Source organism: Lynx canadensis, chromosome B4 (genome assembly GCF_007474595.2).
Source record: "Lynx canadensis isolate LIC74 chromosome B4, mLynCan4.pri.v2, whole genome shotgun sequence".
In the NCBI taxonomy this organism is placed as follows: Eukaryota; Metazoa; Chordata; class Mammalia; order Carnivora; family Felidae; genus Lynx; species Lynx canadensis.
This window is the reverse complement of record NC_044309.1, coordinates 104,766,189-104,784,637: the sequence shown is the minus strand read 5'-3', so window position 1 is coordinate 104,784,637 and position 18,449 is coordinate 104,766,189. Positions and strand designations below refer to the sequence as shown.

General features: G+C 35.2%; 1 protein-coding gene across 2 annotated transcripts in view; it reads right to left on the bottom strand.

Annotated features, from left to right (window-relative positions):
• METTL25 (methyltransferase like 25) overlaps positions 1–18,449 on the bottom strand; it is a 150,193-nt gene that overhangs the window by 121,381 nt on the left and 10,363 nt on the right. For both annotated transcript variants that reach the window (XR_003970482.1, XM_030323320.1), the window contains exons 2-3: positions 4,104–4,268; positions 3,520–3,626 (exon numbers count right to left, since the gene is read on the bottom strand). Coding sequence is in view for 1 of the 2 variants with exons in the window: in XM_030323320.1 (XP_030179180.1) it covers positions 3,520–3,626; positions 4,104–4,268 (272 nt within the window). In the remaining variant the exon portion in view is untranslated. The remainder of the gene's footprint in view (positions 1–3,519; positions 3,627–4,103; positions 4,269–18,449) is intronic.

Genomic DNA, 18,449 nt, shown 5'->3' with positions numbered 1-18,449 from the left:
ACTTTCTTACACCATACACAAAAATAAACTAAAAATGGATGAAAGACTTAAACATAAGACAGGAAGCCATCAAAATCCTAGAGGAGGAAACAGGCAATAACCTCATCGACCTTGGACGCAACAAGTCTGAAGGCAAGGGAAACAAAAGCAAAAATGAACTTCTGGGACTTCATCAAGATAAAAAGCTTCTGCACAGTGAAGGAAACAATTATAAAACTAAAAGGCAACCGATGGAATGGCAGAAGATATTTGCAAATGACATATCTGATAAAGGGTTAGTATCCAATAACTATAAACAACTTATCAAACTCACCACTCAAAAAACAAATAACCCAGTGAAAAAATGGGCAAAAGACATGAACAGACACTTTTCTAAAGAAGACATCCAGATGGCTATCAGACATTAAAAAATGCTCAAAATCACTCATTGTTGGGGAAATACAAATAAAAACCACCATGAGATACCACCTCACACCTGTCAGAATGGATAACATGAACAACTTGCAACAACAGATGTTGGTGAGGATACAGAGAAAGAGGAGCCCTTTTGCACTGCTGGTGGGAATGGAAACTGGTGCAGCCACTGTGGAAAACAGTATGGAAGTTCTTCAAAAAATTAAAAATTGAACTACCCTATGACCCAGCAAATTGCACTCCTATGAATTTATCCAAAGGATACAAAAATGCTGATTCAAAGGGGCACATGCACCCCAATGTTTATAGCACCATCGACAATAGCCAAAATATGGAAAAGAGCTCAAATGTCCATCGACTAATAAATGGACAAAAAAGATGGGATATGTGCGCGTGCGCGCGCGCACACACACACACACACAAAATGGAATATTACTTGGCGATCAAAAAAAATGAAATCTTGCCATTTGCAACAACGTGGCTGGAACTAGAATGTATTATGCCAAGTGAAATAAGATAGTCAGAGAAAGACAAATATCATATGATTTCACTCATGTGGAATTTAAGAAACAAAACAGATGAACATAGGGGAAGGGATGCAAAAACAAGACATAAAGAGAGGGAGACAAACTATAAGAGACTCTTAAATACAGAGAACAAACTGAGGGTTGCTGGAGGGGTGTTGGGTCAGGAGATGGGCTAAATGGGTGATGGGCATTAAGGAGGACACTTGTTGGGGTGAGCACTAGTTGTTATATGCAAGTGATGACATCACTAAATTCGATTCCTGAAATCATTATTATACTATATGTTAACTAAATTGGATTTAAATAAATAAATAAATATAAACAAAAATATAAATAAATAAAAAATAAATTTTAAAAGATAAACTTGAAAAAAGAATAATGTGCTGTATGAATTTGAAGTTATTTATTATGTAACACTTCATATAAATAAAAGAATAAATGTAGTCTAAGAATGAAGTTATGAAGCACAACAATAAATAGCACTTATCTTAGTTGGGTTATCACAGGGAAGATTCTACAACAAAGATTTAAGTATAACTGAACTATCTGGGAGGGAAAGAAACACTGGTAGGGAAGTAGATAAAAGGAGAAAGAAAGGCAGCTCAGTAAAAGGTATGCTATTAAAAAAGATACCACTTTAGGGGCACCTGGGTGGCTCGGTTAAGTGTCCGACTTCGGCTCAGGTCATGATCTCACACTCCGTGAGTTCGAGCCCTGCACCAAGCTCTGTGCTGACATCTCAGAGCCTGGAGCCTGCTTCAGATTCTGTGTCTCCCTCTCTCTCTGCCCCTCCCCACCTCATGCTCTGTCTCTCTCTGTCTCTCAAAAATTAAATATTAAAAAAAAAAAAAGATACCACTTTAGCACAAGCTGGATTTAATCACAATGGGAAACTGAGAGCTAGTGTAGACAACATAGTTCACAATCATCTTACCTGAAATGTTAAGGAGTTAATGTATTTGCACATCAACTTGTATCAATCATTAATTCAAGGCTACTCACGGGGAGGAATTAATTCCCAGAACTTGTACACAGGTAGTGCTTTGCTTTAGCAGTCAGAGAAAACCCATAGGGAAAAATGCAGATACTGCCAGGTAGAAGGCAAGCTGGCACACTAATGAAATGCCTGAGAAAATTTAGGTTAGACCTCCAACAGTATCTGCTATAACGATGAACCTATCAGCCACCCTATGAATGAGAATATGAGTATTTCCACTGTGTAGGACTATGTCTTCCTTCCATATCTCTCTCATTGCTTCCTCGACCAGCAGTAACAACTATTCTCAAATTATTGTTCATGATTCCCCTGCTTCTTTAATAGCTTTTTTGTATGTATTTTTTCCATTAAGAATATACCATTATTTTGCTGAAGAGCTTTAAAAAAATGGTACTAAAAAATATGTTGTCTTCTGTAAATTTTTTAGTTTTCCATTCAATTCTATGTTTCTTATGTTTAGCCATATGAGATGTATTGCAGTAGTTTAAATTTTACCGTGTAATTTCCCCTTTTAGTCCAGCTGAGTATCACTGCCTGTTACTGATCTTGACAGGTACTGCTACGTAGGATACACTAGAAAAAAGCTGAAAATTAACTGCCTTAGCTTTTGCCTCTGACCCCTACCCTAGAGATCTATGTTGCCACAAGTGGCTCTGGATGCCTAGCCCAAGCTTTCATAGTTTTCTAGTCACCCTCAAACTCTCCACAAGTCTGGAAGAATCCATGGAAAATATTCTAACACCCAGAAAAACTGAAGGAGGGAAAATTCTCTACTACTCCCAGAGATTGTTCTTGTAGAGATAAGAGAACTAATTTACTATTTTTTATGAGCCAGGGATAAGAAAAATAACTTACTATTTTTATAGGTTAATATAGGCAATCTTTGATTTTAATTTAACATCTGTTTTTACACATTACCATGTTTCCCAAAAGCTACTTTCACAACAGGAATGCATTGTGATTCTCCAAGTTCTAACACATAGTTTCTTTGAGTTACTATAATGAGGCAGGTACCCCAGAACACAGCTTGGTAATCCACCTCCTTAGAACACCCAAGTGGCAAACAATTTTGCCAAATGTCATTATCATAATGCTGCCTCAAGTTGGAAACATAAGAAAGACATTTTTTTTTAATGTTTATTTCTTTTTGAGAGAGAGAGAGAGAACAAGCACGACAAGCAGGGTAGGGGCAGAGAGAGAGAAGGAGACACAGAATCTGAAGCAGGCTCCAGGCTCTGAGATGTCAGCACGGGGCTTAAACTCACAAACTGTAAGACCATGACCTAAGCTGAAGTTGGATGCTTAACCGACTGAGCCACCCAGGCGTCCCAACAAAGATAATTTAAAAGACTGAAATTTGTGGTAAAACATGAATAGTCATATCTTATTTTTAGTATAAATTTGTTATATTCACACTATATTGGGAAATGAGAGCACATATTTAAAATGTCTGACATATGTAACTTCAGCTATTATTTAATGACATTTAAATGCTAGACAGTGATAGTAGACAAAAAAATATGAATGATACAAAAAAAGGCAATTACCTTAACACCTGAAAATACAGACAAATTCTCTTACCTGCTTTATTCCACAGTAATCAGCAATACTGCTGATCAGCTCTGACATAACCTGAACTTCATGAGACTTTTTCAAATTCATAAACTCATCTGGTTTCACATTTTCACCTGAACAAAAGTAAAACAAAATTAAAATACTGCTATCAAAGGAACAAAATGTAATGAAAAATCATCAGTTAATGTTCATGTTTTCTGTAATTACATGTGACAATAACATATTCTATTGTCTCTGCATGATAAATCTCTATTAGTTTAGCTGCTATGAATCAAAATTTGAATTAAGAATATAAATAAGAAGATGGCCCATAGAACATTATTAAAAATGTTCCTTGACAGAAAACACAATTAACTACAAAGGAAAGGACTGATAACTGAACTACAATGTAGGGAACAATGGGGAGATCCATAACTAAGTTATTCTGTATAATTCATAAGAAAGATTGACACAAGCCAATCTATCACCGCTCATGATAGAAAGTCTAACAATAAATTAAGAACACGTTGGAAAGATATACATATATGAACAATCTACTGCTTCTAGTACTAAAAAAACATGCATACATACACATACACAAACACACCTACCAGTTCTCTGTTTTTGATTTCCTCGAAGGGCTGTAAGCAACTGTTCAAAAGGAGTACATATTCCCAAGTTTTGTACAGAATAATATCTCACAGCCAAAGCAAAGGCTTCCACACTCACTAGCTTCTGGGAAGTTTCACAAAATATTTGGGGAAAATTGGCAATACCTAAAAAAAATGAGGATAAAAAGAAAAATGTTAGCAATAACTAGTTAATAGCTAACTTGGGTGAGATTTAAAAAATGAATGAAAAACACTGGATTTTTACAACGAATTACAATATTTCCATTTTGGTGTGAATTTTGAAAATATCTCTAATGACTCCATTATATTTATTATTTTGATTATTAGTTATTTGTAGCACCTGGTTTTCTCTTAGTGCTCACAATTATATATTTAAACTCTAAATTAAAATTCGAGTCTTTTTTTTTTTTGGTTCCAAAAGCCAAATATTTGGTTTAAAATATTGCTAAATTGCAGGTGCCTGGGTTGCTCAGTCAGTTAAGCATCCAACTTCAGCTCAGGTCACGATCACATGGTTCTTGAGTTTAAGCCCCACGTCAGGCTCTGTGCTGACAGCTCAGAGCGTAGAGCCTGCTTTGGACTGTGTCTCCCTTGCTCTCTGCCCCTTCCCCACTCGTGCTCTGACTTTGTCTCTCAAAAACAAATAAATGTTAAAAATTTTTGAAAAAAAATATTGCTAAACTGTAGTCATCACATAATTTATGAACAGTCTGGCTGACCTGCAACTGTGAATTTAAAGGCAATCAGCCTGCATGCACTGCACTGTTATTCCCCGTGCACACTGCATGTAGAACGATGGCAATGTCCCCAATGGTATAAATGTTACTGTAAAAGAGCCCTGCATCATTTGCACCATGTAGAAATTTTGTGTTCACGTGTGTTCAGCGCACTATCAAGATGAGTTCAAAAACTACTCATGTTACATTCAGGTGAAAACAGTTCATTTTCTTCCCCTGGTCAGTTTTAAACCAGGCATTCTATAAGTTTATCATAGGAACTACCGATGATTTCCAAATGCTCACTCATTAAGAAGAGTATGGTCAACTGTCGTACTGTTTGCAAACATCGGGTACCTCTCTCTGTGTGAGGATCATGCATCCTTTTGAGCTCTAGTGTGGCCACATCTCACCAAAGTGAACTACACCATTTTCAGACAGACGTTTTAAGAGAATCAGAAAATTCACTATGCTTTCTATTCCCAGAACTGTAATCACTGAAACATGTGTCAAGGTGGAACCTGAGTCCTTGAATGAGGATGACAGACATCACCACTGTCAAACTATGCTACAACATATAGAAAAGTAAACTTCATTCTTTTTAGTGACTGAGTTTTTAGGTTTATTACTGCAGCATAAGCTCGCCCATTCTAATGGGTACACTTATGTACACTGACAGATTTGCTTTTTATTTGTTCAATTTCATTTGTCTAGGGCCATTTTCAGTACATTTAATGTATTTAGGAAGCTTACAAAAAGGGCATTCCAATTTGTCTTTAGTGGTTCAAATAAACTCTTCAGATAGATTGGTCTAATTAAGTTCATTCATTGAAAATTACTTTAAATAATTTAAAAAAAACCCACACATCCAGTGTTTAAATGAAGTATTTAAAATGTTCACCTTACGAATCACTTCTCAGCCTTTTGACTAAGACCAAGTGTAGTAAAATGTTCACCTTACAAAAGAATGGTACAATCCAGGAAACAACTTTGGTTCTCCCAGAGAAACCAAACTACACGCTACGAAGTCTATTCTAGCATAGCTGACCCTCCATAGTTACTTGTAAAATTATAAAAGCTTATTTAAACACAAAGAATAATGACGCTCCTGACAAAATTTAAAAGAAGAAAATTGATGGAGGCTCTCAGAATTCTAAATAAAAACTACATGTTTAGATAGTATCTTTTTGAAGTTAATATCTATTAAGATGTTGGTGATAATGTTTACCATATTAATTAATAAGAATATGGTTGGCAGAGACCTGTAACTTCCATTTCTGAATCAACAAGATAGAAATATAAGCTATAAAATTACTATAGTGGATTTATTTAAGCTATATTTCACATATTACAAAGTTCTTTGGATATTTTACAAACTGAATTTACTAACACAGCCAAAAGAAATAAAATCCACATCAAAATATTTAGGCATGATACAGAGGGGAAAACTCAGTCAACTATTAAGTGAGACTCTCAGGTTTAAGGGTAGTCTCAACATCCCCAAGTTCCAGGGCAGCAATTTCTTAGAGTGTGATAGAATAAGAGTATTAAATCTCAAAGTGCAGAGGGACTATTATAGTAGTCAGTTATTGGACAATGTTGCCAACAGAAAGAAATGTTGATGTTTCTGTTGGAAAAGTAAAGGTTCAAATCAACTTAACTATTCTACTGAAAATACTTGAAAAAAAATCCCAATCCAACCTGATCTAAATGTTGTTAATTTGCTTTTAATTATAGGCCTCAAAGTAATTTCAGAAATTTGGAAATCAAAATTATAAAACTATTATCTTTAGCAATGATTGCTTTAAACAAAAAGATAGTGATCTGATTTAATCCATTAGTTTATGTTATTTAGGGTTACACCAGTTTATTCAGATAGTCTAGAATCTGTGAAAAATATTTCTGAATTACAGAAATATTTCTAAAGATTCAGAGGAGAGAGAGAGAGAGAGCGAGACAGACGTGTCATGTTCTTACCTTTGCTTCCATCTCTGAAACAGTATGTAAGAAAAGTTATGTGGCAATGGTAATAGTGTATGTGGTCCTCACAGTGCTTCTCTAAATACTTGTAGGAGCTTGGGTTTGGCAACTGGCAAAACAGAAACTACAGTGCTACTCAACTGATATTTACTTAATTATTAATTAGTTCAATTTTTTTACACAGAAAACTTTGTTTTTAAATTTGTTGCCCAATATGCCAACATACTATGTGGCTTGATTATTTTGTAAATGTCTCCCCCTACTGGAAGCACCTGTTCTGCTTGATTGCATGCTTTGTCTTTAATTTAACTCTTATTTTTGTACACCTAGATCACTATTCCACAGAAATTTCTTATAATGTAGATTAATTGGGCATGAGAGAGCAAGGGGAGCAAAGAGATGGGGAAAATCTATTTTCTGTAAATATGAGATCAGGGTATCTCTAAGAATCTTTAAAAAAAACCCAGCAGAGATCAATGCACAAGGAAAGATAGAAAAGTCATATATAGACATTGGATTATAAAAATCTCAAGGTAGAGAAATGAATAATAACACTTCAAAACTAGAAATAGAAATATTCAATCAATATATTTACATTGTACATAGTCTACATATTTACATTCAATAAATAAAAATAAAGTTTCAAAAATAAATGTCTGTTATTTTACCTGAATGTTATTTAGCACTTTAAGGAAGACAGAATACTGTTAGGATTCACAATAAATCAACATTATAACTAACATTTATTGCTCATATGCTATGTGTCAGGCACCGTGTTCAACAGTTTACATTTAATGGAATAGTCTAATGAGGTGATTACATAGTGGCCTCATCCCCATTTACAGAGTAAGAAACTGCAACCTAGAGAGCCAGGTTCACACACACACCAAATGGCAAGGCACGTGAACCTTGCTCACAAATCTCACTTTGATTAGCATGCCACAGCAGTCAATTCAGTGGGCAACAAATGAAAACAGGGAAGACAGCAGTTAAAACCGCTCGGCAAATCTGACGGTCAGAATCAGGTCTAGCCAGAACTCCCTCTGGCAGAGGTGCATACCATGCATGGTAATATCTGAAGATGGTTCATATTCACTTTGCTATGTTCTTAATTCTTTCACTTTACTTCCCTCAACACCTCCCTCTACTGGAAATTATTTTAAGGTTTCAAAAAATTTAAAAAGTAACTTTTACACATAGAACAACTGATAAGTCTCTGAAAAGGAAATAATGAGGTTTTATAATGAGATCTTGTTGTAGTATCTATTTCTAAAAACAAAGCAACCCGACTCCTTCATGCCATGCTACGCCAGCACTCAGCTGTAAAGCAACACCTTGGAAAGCAACAACACCTTGTACACAGAAGGCACTCAGTAAAGAGGGGATGAATGGATGAATGAATGAATGAATGAAAACAACACTTTAATACACTCACTATTGCAGTATCACCAGCTATACTAGGAGAAACAAATTCTAAGATTCTGTGGTGGCAGTGATCACTGAGGCCAGTGGGAGGACTTCAGTAGCACTGCTGAGCCTGTTAAAATAGAATCTCATCTGAGCCCTAATGACTATAATCATAAGGGGAGACAAGAGCAATTTAGAACATTTAGAATGTGATACAAGATAGAATATAATTATGTGCTAAATTTTGAGGTTTAACTGTGTTATAGGAGTTAGGACAAAGGTCACTATTGCTATTACACAGCCTAGACCTGTCCCATGGTCCAGAATGTCAAGAAAAAATCAACAGTGCCCTCTTAATAATCATCTTCAAAGGACATGGAAATGTCTTATATTCATTTGTACATGAATATCCTACAGATGCCTCCAATTCAAAAGGCTCAAAACTGAACTGAACATTCTCATGCTCTTTAAATAATGTCTTGTTTAATAACGTCCTTGCTCACTCAGTGCTGAAGTTTTTCCATCATCTTAAATGCTCCCTGTGCCCTTGATCCACATACCTAGCCACTCATCAATCTTAATATAAAAATGTCTTTCATTGTGGAATGAATCTCCCCATCCCATCCCCCATCATCACCACCAGGGTTCAAACTCTATTAGTTCCCACCAGTGCTACTGCAATAGCTTCACAGGTGATTTTTTTCTGATCGATAAAACGGCCATAAGCATAATAAGTGCTCAAAAGTGTTGCCTGAGTTCAATTGAACATGTTTCCTAAAATAGAAATTTACTTATATTCAATGCAAATTTAATTACATATTGTAAGGCTATAACTTCCACAACAGACTTAGGCTTTAATCTTTTATACTTGTTTAGTAGACTTCAAACCAAAGTTAAAGTCTGTCTTGCTGAACTGTGAAAATTATAGATAGGATGTTTTAAATTTTATGAATGTTTGAGTATCTCCATAATCCTATCATTTATATAAGGAAGAAATAAAATATATACTGTTGTTTTTTTTAAAAAATTACTTTATATCATCCAATTACATCTAGGAAACTTTTTGCGTATGCTACTTCAGGGCAATTTCTGGTTGCATATGAATTGAAACAGTATGTCATTCAACATGTAAACCACACTCTCAGAAAGAATAAGGTAAAATTAACAAAGAATTGACATTCATGTTCTCACTGTGCCAATATTAACATCATACTGAATGTTTAAAGTACATGTAACCATTTCAAAAGTATTTTCACATTTAACTAGTTATTCATAACAATAAAATTAAATATAAAAATAGGAAAATCTAACCACGTATTTTAACTGTAAGAGACCATTTTCATAGTTTAACTTGAAGGCAAATAAAAATATTATACCAAAATATAGCAATTTAGAAACTGATGTGGTAAATTAAAAAACAACAACAAAAAACAAAACAACAGCAAAAAACCCTGATAAAAAGATCAACAATTCCAAGGTGTTTTCTATGTGTGAGGTAATAACTAAACCTCAATAAAGCTATTTTGAGATGCAGTTATGGGACATGTGTCTTAGCATTTACAAAGCATATGGACAACAAATGATCGATGAGGATTCCAGGGGCACAGAAATCCCCAGTGAGAATTCTGAGACGCCACATAGGATGTGCTTACTCAGGTCTCTGCACTTGTTTTCAACTCTGTCCGAGACCATCTTCTCCAGGTATTTTCATGGCTCACTCTCACTCCCTTTAGGTCTGTGCTCAAATGTCACAATTTCAGTGAAAATTTCTCTGATAACTCTGTTTAAAACTGCAACCACAGGGCACCTGGGTGGCTCAGTCAGTTAAGGGTCCGACTTCAGCTCAGGTCATGATCTTGCGGTTGGCGAGTTGCAGCCCCGTGTCGGGCTCTGTGCTGACAGCTCAGAGCCTGGAGCTGCTTCAGATTCTGTGTCTCCCTCTCTCTCTCTGCCCCTCCCCTGCTCTCGCTTTCTCTCTCTCTCTCTCTCTCTCTCTCTCTCTCTCTCTCTCTCTCTCTCTCTCAAAAATAGACATTAAAAAAAATTAAAAAAAAACTGCAACCACATTCAACCCTTACCCTCTCTGATCTTTTTTTTTTATAGCACTTAACACCATCTGATGTTTATAGCAAGTAAGATCCAAGAGGACACAGGTTTTTATTCATTACTGATTCCTCAGAACTTAGAATAATGCTTGGTACTTAAGTAAGTATTCAATGAATAAATGAACGAGCAAGAACTAGGTTTAAATTCTGTTTATCAGACTGTCTATCCCTGTGTGGCCATGAGTAATTTATTTATCTGCTCTAAGATTTGATTTATCCATAAAATGGGAGGAAAATACATATTTTATAATGTCATTAAAGAATACACACATACATATATGCATACAAATACATGTGAATATGTACACAAGAATTTGATGTATTTACACACAGATGTGCATACATGCACACACACACACACACACATATATACATATCACTTAATACAGAGCCTAGAACACAGTAAGCACCCCCCAAACCATGAATCTAAACTAACTAACTAAGTATACTTAGGGTTTTGTCAGAATAGAAGGTTGAAAACACACAAATGTTTTTAGGTCCAGAATACCATATAGGATACTATGAAAGAACCCAAAAGAAAGATCAATACACATACCCAGTTCCTAAATGTGGAGCCTGCTGGGAGAAAGGAGGTTTGGGTCTGGAACTTAGGTGCAAGACCTCCATCATTAGAATGAAGGCACAACTAGGGACAAGTGAGCTGCAACTTGAGACACAACAGAGGAGTCCAAGAGACAACCCTGGGTTCCGCATTCTAGGCAGGATGACAACAAGAATTACTCAGTGTTGGGACCCCAGTGGTTAGCACTGGCTACCACTATTGTAGCATCAGCTTTAAAGTATAGGAGAGAATTCTAATACTAACGATATTTCTCACTGAATTTAATGTGAAATTTGACAGGTAGGTTACAAGCTTGACTATGCCTTAAAGACCTGATGTAGAATTTCAAATTTATTAAGTTTTAATTTTCTATTACTGAAAGTCTCTATTTTCAGAAAATAACCAAAGCCAAGAGATGGATTACTAGAAATCCAACCACTTAAAACTCCATTTAAAATCAGAAGTATTTAGAAGTAAATTAAATAAATATTTGTAAAGATTTTCTAAAGAATAAATTTTAAATTTAATAAATCAAATATGATTTTATTACCAAAATACAAAATTAATTCCGAATTGCAAAACTTTAAAAATTGGTGTTATAATTGTACAGGATACTTTAAAAATTGACCAGTAAGTGCTTTGAAATCAAACTCTGGTCACTTGTTCCTACCACAGATGTCTCATTTCCTATTCGACTGTCACTTCTTAATATCACTTTAGTCTCTACCGCCCACAGTGCCTCAACAATGTTAGTATCTTAGTAACTAACAATACCATTGACCTCTTACTGAGAAGACCAATATTCCTTTTCTACACATTGACTTGGACCTAGATTTCCATGCTTTCAAAAATAAAGAAGGCTTTCCAGTTTATTATTTGAGGCAGGACATACAAAAAGCTTTTGTCCCAAGTACACTGTAATTATAAGCATAATTAATAACTAATAGCACATCTTAAAAGGGTAAAATTAAGTCACACCTCTCTCTTAAAACTATACTTTTTTTCCATTATGCATTTCATTAACTTCAGCTTAATTTCATCTGCCATTGTTAGCTAAACTCCATTACTTACACTTCAACATTAATACAAAATAAATGTGTCTATTCTACTCTTAACTCAGTTATTATCACTTGCCAAGTAGAAGGAATACACAAAAGGAACCTGCATTAAGCATATACTTTCATTTATCTAGTTCCTACCATACCTCAGGCAGATCTTGTTCTTTACTTAACTTTTGTGTTTATAATTAATCAAATCAAATCAATTATTCTTTAGGGATCATTCTTCAAGGTGGCTGCAAACAGAGCATAAACAAATAAAATGTCCACCTAAATTTTAAATTCACCATTTTGTTTTCAATAACAAAGAGGGAAGAATTGAGCCTCAGTAACTGTCATTGGTGCTGCCTAGAGACACTAGAGCTATCTAGAGCTGATTAGAGATCATCTAAAACGGAATCTGAAATGGAGCATCCCCTAACAAGAGGAAGGACTATTTCCAACACTTGATATTATCTACAATTGCTAAATTATGGAAACAGCCCAAGTGTCCATCGACTGATGAATGGATTAAAAAAAGATGTAGTGTATACGTACAATGGAATATGAGCCCTAAAAAAGAATATCTTGCCATTTGAAACAATATGAATAGGGCTAGAAATATTAGGCTAAGCGAAATAAGTCAGTCAGAGAAGACAAATACCATATGATTTCACTCATACGTGGAAATTAAGAAACAAATGAACAAAGGGGGAAAAAAGAGAGAGAGAGGCAAACCAACAACAGACTTTTTTTTCTTTCTGTTTTTTTAAAGAAATAGACTGTCAACTATAGAGAACAAACTGATGGTTACCAGAGGGGAGGTGGGAGGGAATGGGGGAAATAGGTGATGGGTGTTAAGGGGTGCACTTGTGACAAGCACTGGATGATGTCCAATGTAAGTGTTGAATCACCATATTGCATACCTGAAATTAATATTATACTGCATGCTAATAAACTGGAATTTATATAAAAACTTCTTTAAAAAGGACAAAAATAACTTTTTCTAAAAAGGAATAAAGACAGACTATGCAATGAAGACTAGTTAAATTAATGTTGGAAAATATATAAATCGCTAATAATAAGGAACAAAAAGTTACCAGAAAAAGTGAAGAATGAGCCCAAGTGTTGGTCTAAATGAAAAAGAATTCAAAGAAGTTTGTAATACTATTAACACTTTCAACCAGTGGTTCTTACCCTGAGATCTAAGAGCTAAAGAAGCCTGTGAATCACCTAAAGCTGTACATAGCTTTGCGTCTAATTATGAGCATAGATACCCTATTTTTTTGAGGAAGAGGTTCTATAGCATTCATTTAATTCAATCTTTTAATGGGACTTGCGACCCAAAAGATTAAGAATCACTCATTTTACTATTTTTTTAACCTTTATATTCCCAAATGTAAATATTATAACATGTAATTCAACCAAGTATTTTTCGTCTGCTTCTAGAGATCATTTTAAATGTTCAAAACATGAAAAATAAGTAGTGACTACCAAAATAACCTAGGATTATTCTTTTTTTCCCCCATTAGGAGAGAGCTATTAATTCTTAACATGAAATTTATATTTTTAAAGTTAATCTAACTTTGAAAAATAACCCTTTCCTTTCCAGTATTTTTATTATTTAACAGATCCTCAGTGTTGATGGTCTAAGTTACTAGGCTGGCTTTTTTAGATAATTCCCATCTAAACAAAACAAGTAAATAATTTAAGGTACCAAAACATATAGATTAGTCTATTCCATTTGGCAAAATATATGTTAATAATAATAAATGGTTTTAAATAAATTTGCACAATCTAAATTTAAATCTCTAATAAAAAAGGCAAGATTGTTACTTGTTTGCAGAATCCCTGAGACATCTCAAGTGATACAACAACCTGATCCAGGAGAAGAATGAACCACATATTTTATAAGCTATATTACAAAACTGTAGTCATCAAGACAGTATGGCACTGGCACACACAAAAAAGTGACACACATATCAACGGAACAGAATAGAAAACCCAGAAATGGACCCACAACTATATGGTCAACCAATCTTTGACAAAGCAAGAAAGACTATCCAGTGGAAAAAAGAGTTTTTCAACAAATGGTGTTGGGAAAACTGGACGGTGATATGCAGAATGAAACTGGACCACTTTCTTACATCATACCAAAATAAATAAGTCAATGAAAGACCTAAATGGAGACAGGAAGCCATCAAAATCTTTGAGGAATGCACAGGCAGAAACCTCTTTGGTCTTGGCTATAGCAGCTTCTTACTAGACAATGTCATCAAAGGCAAGAGAAATAAAAGCAAACATGAACTATTGGGACCTCATCAAGATAAAAAGCTTCTTCACAGCAAAGGAAACAATCAACAAAACCAAAAGGCAGCCTATAGAATGGGAGAAGATATTTGCAAACAACATATTTGATAAAGGGTTAGTATCCAAAATCTATATAGAACTTAATAAGCTCAACACTCGAAACACAAATAACCCAGTAAAGACATGAATAGACACTTTTCCAAAGAAGACACCCAGATGGCTAACAGACACATGAAGAAATGCTCAACATCCCTCATCATCAGGGAAACACAAACCAAAACCATGAAGAGATACCACATCATACCTGTCAGAATGGCTAAACTTAACACAGGAAACAACAGATTTGTAGAGGGTGTAGAGAAAGAAGAGCCCTCTTACACTGCTGGTGGGAATGCAAACTATACAGCCACTCTGGAGAATAGTATGGAGCTTCCTCAAGAAACCAAAAATTGAACTACCTTATGATCCAGCTATCGCACTACTATGTATTTACCCAAAGGATCCAAAAATATTGATTCAAAGGGGGTACATGCTCCCCAATGTTTATAGTAGCATTATCAACAATTGCCAAATTATGGAGAGAGCCCAAATGTCCATCAATTGATGCATGGATAAAGAACATGTGGTGTGTGTGTGTGTGTGTGTGTGTATTCCTCTCTCTCTATATATGTGTGTGTGTGTGTGTGTGTATACACACACACACACACACATATACACACACACACACACACACACACACAATGGTATATTACTCAGCCCTAAAAAAGAATGAAACTTGCCATTTTTAATATATTTGTAAAGACGTGGATAGAGCTGTGAAATAAGTCAATCAGAGAAAGACAAATATCTATGATTTCACTTATATGTGTAATTTAAGAAACAAAACAGATGAACATATGGGAAGGGGGGCAGAAGAGAAGAGAGAGAAACAACCCACAAGGGACTCTTAATGATACAGAAGAAACTATGAGGTGACAGAGAGAGATGGCTGGGAGGTGGGCTAAATGGGTGATGGGTGCTAAGGAATGCACTTGTTGGGATGAGCACTGGGTGTTGGATGTAAATGATGAATCACTGAATTCTACTCTTGAATCCAATATTGCACTATATGTTAACTAAAATTTAAATTTAAGAAAGGGGAAATTTTTTTTTAATTAAAACTTGAAATAGAAAAAGTAAAATAAAATATAAAGTTGATAGATAAAAAAAATAAATAAATAAAAAGTAAACTTAAGTCAAATACACATACTAAGTGAAAGGTGGGAGAAGGAAGATTGAAAAGAACAAACAGGGCGCCTGGGTGGCTCAGTCGGTTAAGCGCTGACTTTGGCTCAGGTCATGATCTCACGGTTCATGAGTTCAAGCCCCACGTCAGGCTCTGTGCTGACAGCTCAGAGCCTGGAGCCTGCTTCAAATTCTCTCTCTCTGCCCCTCCCCCACTCATGCTCCGTCTCTCAAAAATCAATAAACATTAAAAAAAATTTTTTTTAAAGAAAAAGAACAAATGAGGCGTGGTGGTGCAGTCGTTTGGACGTCCACCTTCAGCTCAGGTCATGATCTCACGGTTCGTGAGTTCAAGCCCCACGTCAGGCTCTGTGCTGACAGCTCAGAGCCTAGAGCTGGCTTCGGATTCCGTGTCTCCCTCTCTTTGTGCCCCTCCTCCACTCACACTCTGTCTCTCTCTTTCAAAAATAAAGATTAAAAAAAAATAAAAAGAAAAGAACAGAAGTAGAAATATTTTATACAAGTTTAAGTTTGCCAGATTAAAAATGACCCTCCTCCTAAAAAACAACAATTATTTCCAGATAATTTAATAATGGAATTATACTTCCAAATCTGTCTTTGGTAGAAAATACTATGAAGTATTAAGCAGTATTAAAGGTTTATAAAAGCAGGTGTTGTAGACAAAAGGACAGATTCACTATGTTTAGATAATGGCTTCATACTCAACAGATGCAAAGAGCAGTCAATTAAGAATAATAATCTTTGAGAAATAATCGTTGACAAAGAGCCAGCTGTAATGAAATTCCGAATACTCTAAAAATAGTCAGTTTTAAAATAAAAAAAAAATAGTTGTCATGATACATTACCTCACTAAGATGGCATAAACATTCTTAAGAAACACACAGAGAAGAATAAAACAATAAATGAGGAACAGCTTAACATGCCAGGAGGGAAAACTAGAATTTTATTGTGGAGAATGATAAAAACTTGTGGAAGCAATACAACAACTGAAACACACACAGCTGGACATTTTAAATTTCAAATACAAAGAATGATGAAAAACTTATTTGGAAAATGAAATCAACCAGTTTTGGATAAAAGCACTGTCACATAGCTGGAAATTAAATAATAAAAATGGATAGATAGATAGATACACAGACAGACAGATAGATAGATAGATATAGAAAGGAGCACCTGGGTGGCTCAGTTGGTCAAGCCTCTGACTCTTGATTTTTGTTCCGCTCAGGTCATGATTTCATGGTTTGTGAGACTGAGCCCCGTATTGGGCTCTGTGCTGATAGCATGTAGCCTGCTTGGGATGTTCTCTCTCCCTCTCTCTCTCTCTCTCTGCCCCTCCCAGACTTGTGCATGTGTGTGCTCACATGCGTGTGTGCATGCTCTCTCTCTCTCAAAATAAACTTTAGATAGATTGATAAATGGTAAATTAAGCATTTTCTTGGGCAATGCTTAGAACATAGGACTTTCACAGATCACACAGTCTAGAAAGTATAATTTTCAGACTAAATGAGAAGAAACTAGAGTAAAATTCTGCTTAGAAAGGAAAACTCCATTCATCTTTCCATTTTGTTTTATACTATAATTACAATATCTTTTATCTTTCTTATTGGAATGTGAATTTTTAAAGGCAAAGATTATGCCCAGTTCACTTTTGTATTCAAGCACAATACCTAGTATCATGTTATACTAATAAAATCTTAAATCATATTTGTAAAAAGTAGAATACAATCAGACACCCAGAAGTTGTAAAGTGTAGAGACTACTGACTTTTCTTAATTCCAATAATGACTACAGCAAATTTTGAATACTGAATTTGTAGAGGGGAGAGACAAGATGCTCAAGGATTGCTTAGTCCTTTCTTTCACTTTTCAACTATCAGTAGGGTTAAATTCATTCCAATCACATTTGGTCCTTATAGCCTAGAGAAGTGATAATTTGTACTACCCAAATAAAACACGTAAACTGATTCTAAAAATATGAAGCGGTAGGTAAATGGTTGAGGAGCAATGAATGTGAAATCTTAAAATCTCCATTTGGGTAACCTTAAATACAATATATCTAAAACGAGATGCATTATTTCCCCCAAAGAATTCTTTGAATTATCTTTGATTCCTCCATTTCCCTAAACTCATATAAATATCGGTCACCAAGAACTACCAATTTTCTCTGCACAAATTCTTTTAAAAATCATCACTTCCTTTGCATTTCCACTGCTATCATCTTGTCCCAGGCCAACCCTCAACTCTAGACTATCACAAAGGTGATTGTTGCCCCATGGAAGAATGATTCCAAACAGTTTAGCAGACTAGTCTCCAGAAACTGGCTGCGATATTTTTTTCAGACTTTACTCTTAGCTATTTAAAAATGTTATGAATGCTCTGCTCTCTGTTCCTGTCTCCAAATGTGTTTTATAGTTTTCCATATTTACCCTTTTGCTTACACTGCTCTACCTACTGGAATGTTCCTATACTCTATCCTTAGCTATATTAAATTTAACACATAGACAATGAGGACCAACTTTGTGGTGCTAACCATATGCTAGAGACCAGAACTCATATACTAGTAAGGTCGAAAGAAGCAAGTCATTCTAACACAACATGCTAAGTGCTCTAATAAAGGTAGAAATAAAATATACAAATAATTAGTTTTGTTATTAATGTAGTATAATTTGATCTGGGCTTTGAAAAAAAGATGAGAAATAAATGTATTGTTACTAAATATTTGAGGTGGGGCAGAGGACTGCACGAACAAAATGAGGGAGGGGAAAAATACATGGCACACTAAGGGAACAAGGCAGCAGAAGTACAAGGTATACGAGCAGAGAGAGAACCCCGAGAGAAGTACTGGTAATACTATATCACTCCTTTCTACCCCCTCCCTTCAACTTTGGTTGAAAACATACCTTGAAACTGAGAACTAAAAAAAATAAAATTGAAAAAAAAACAAAAAACTGAGAACTGACATCA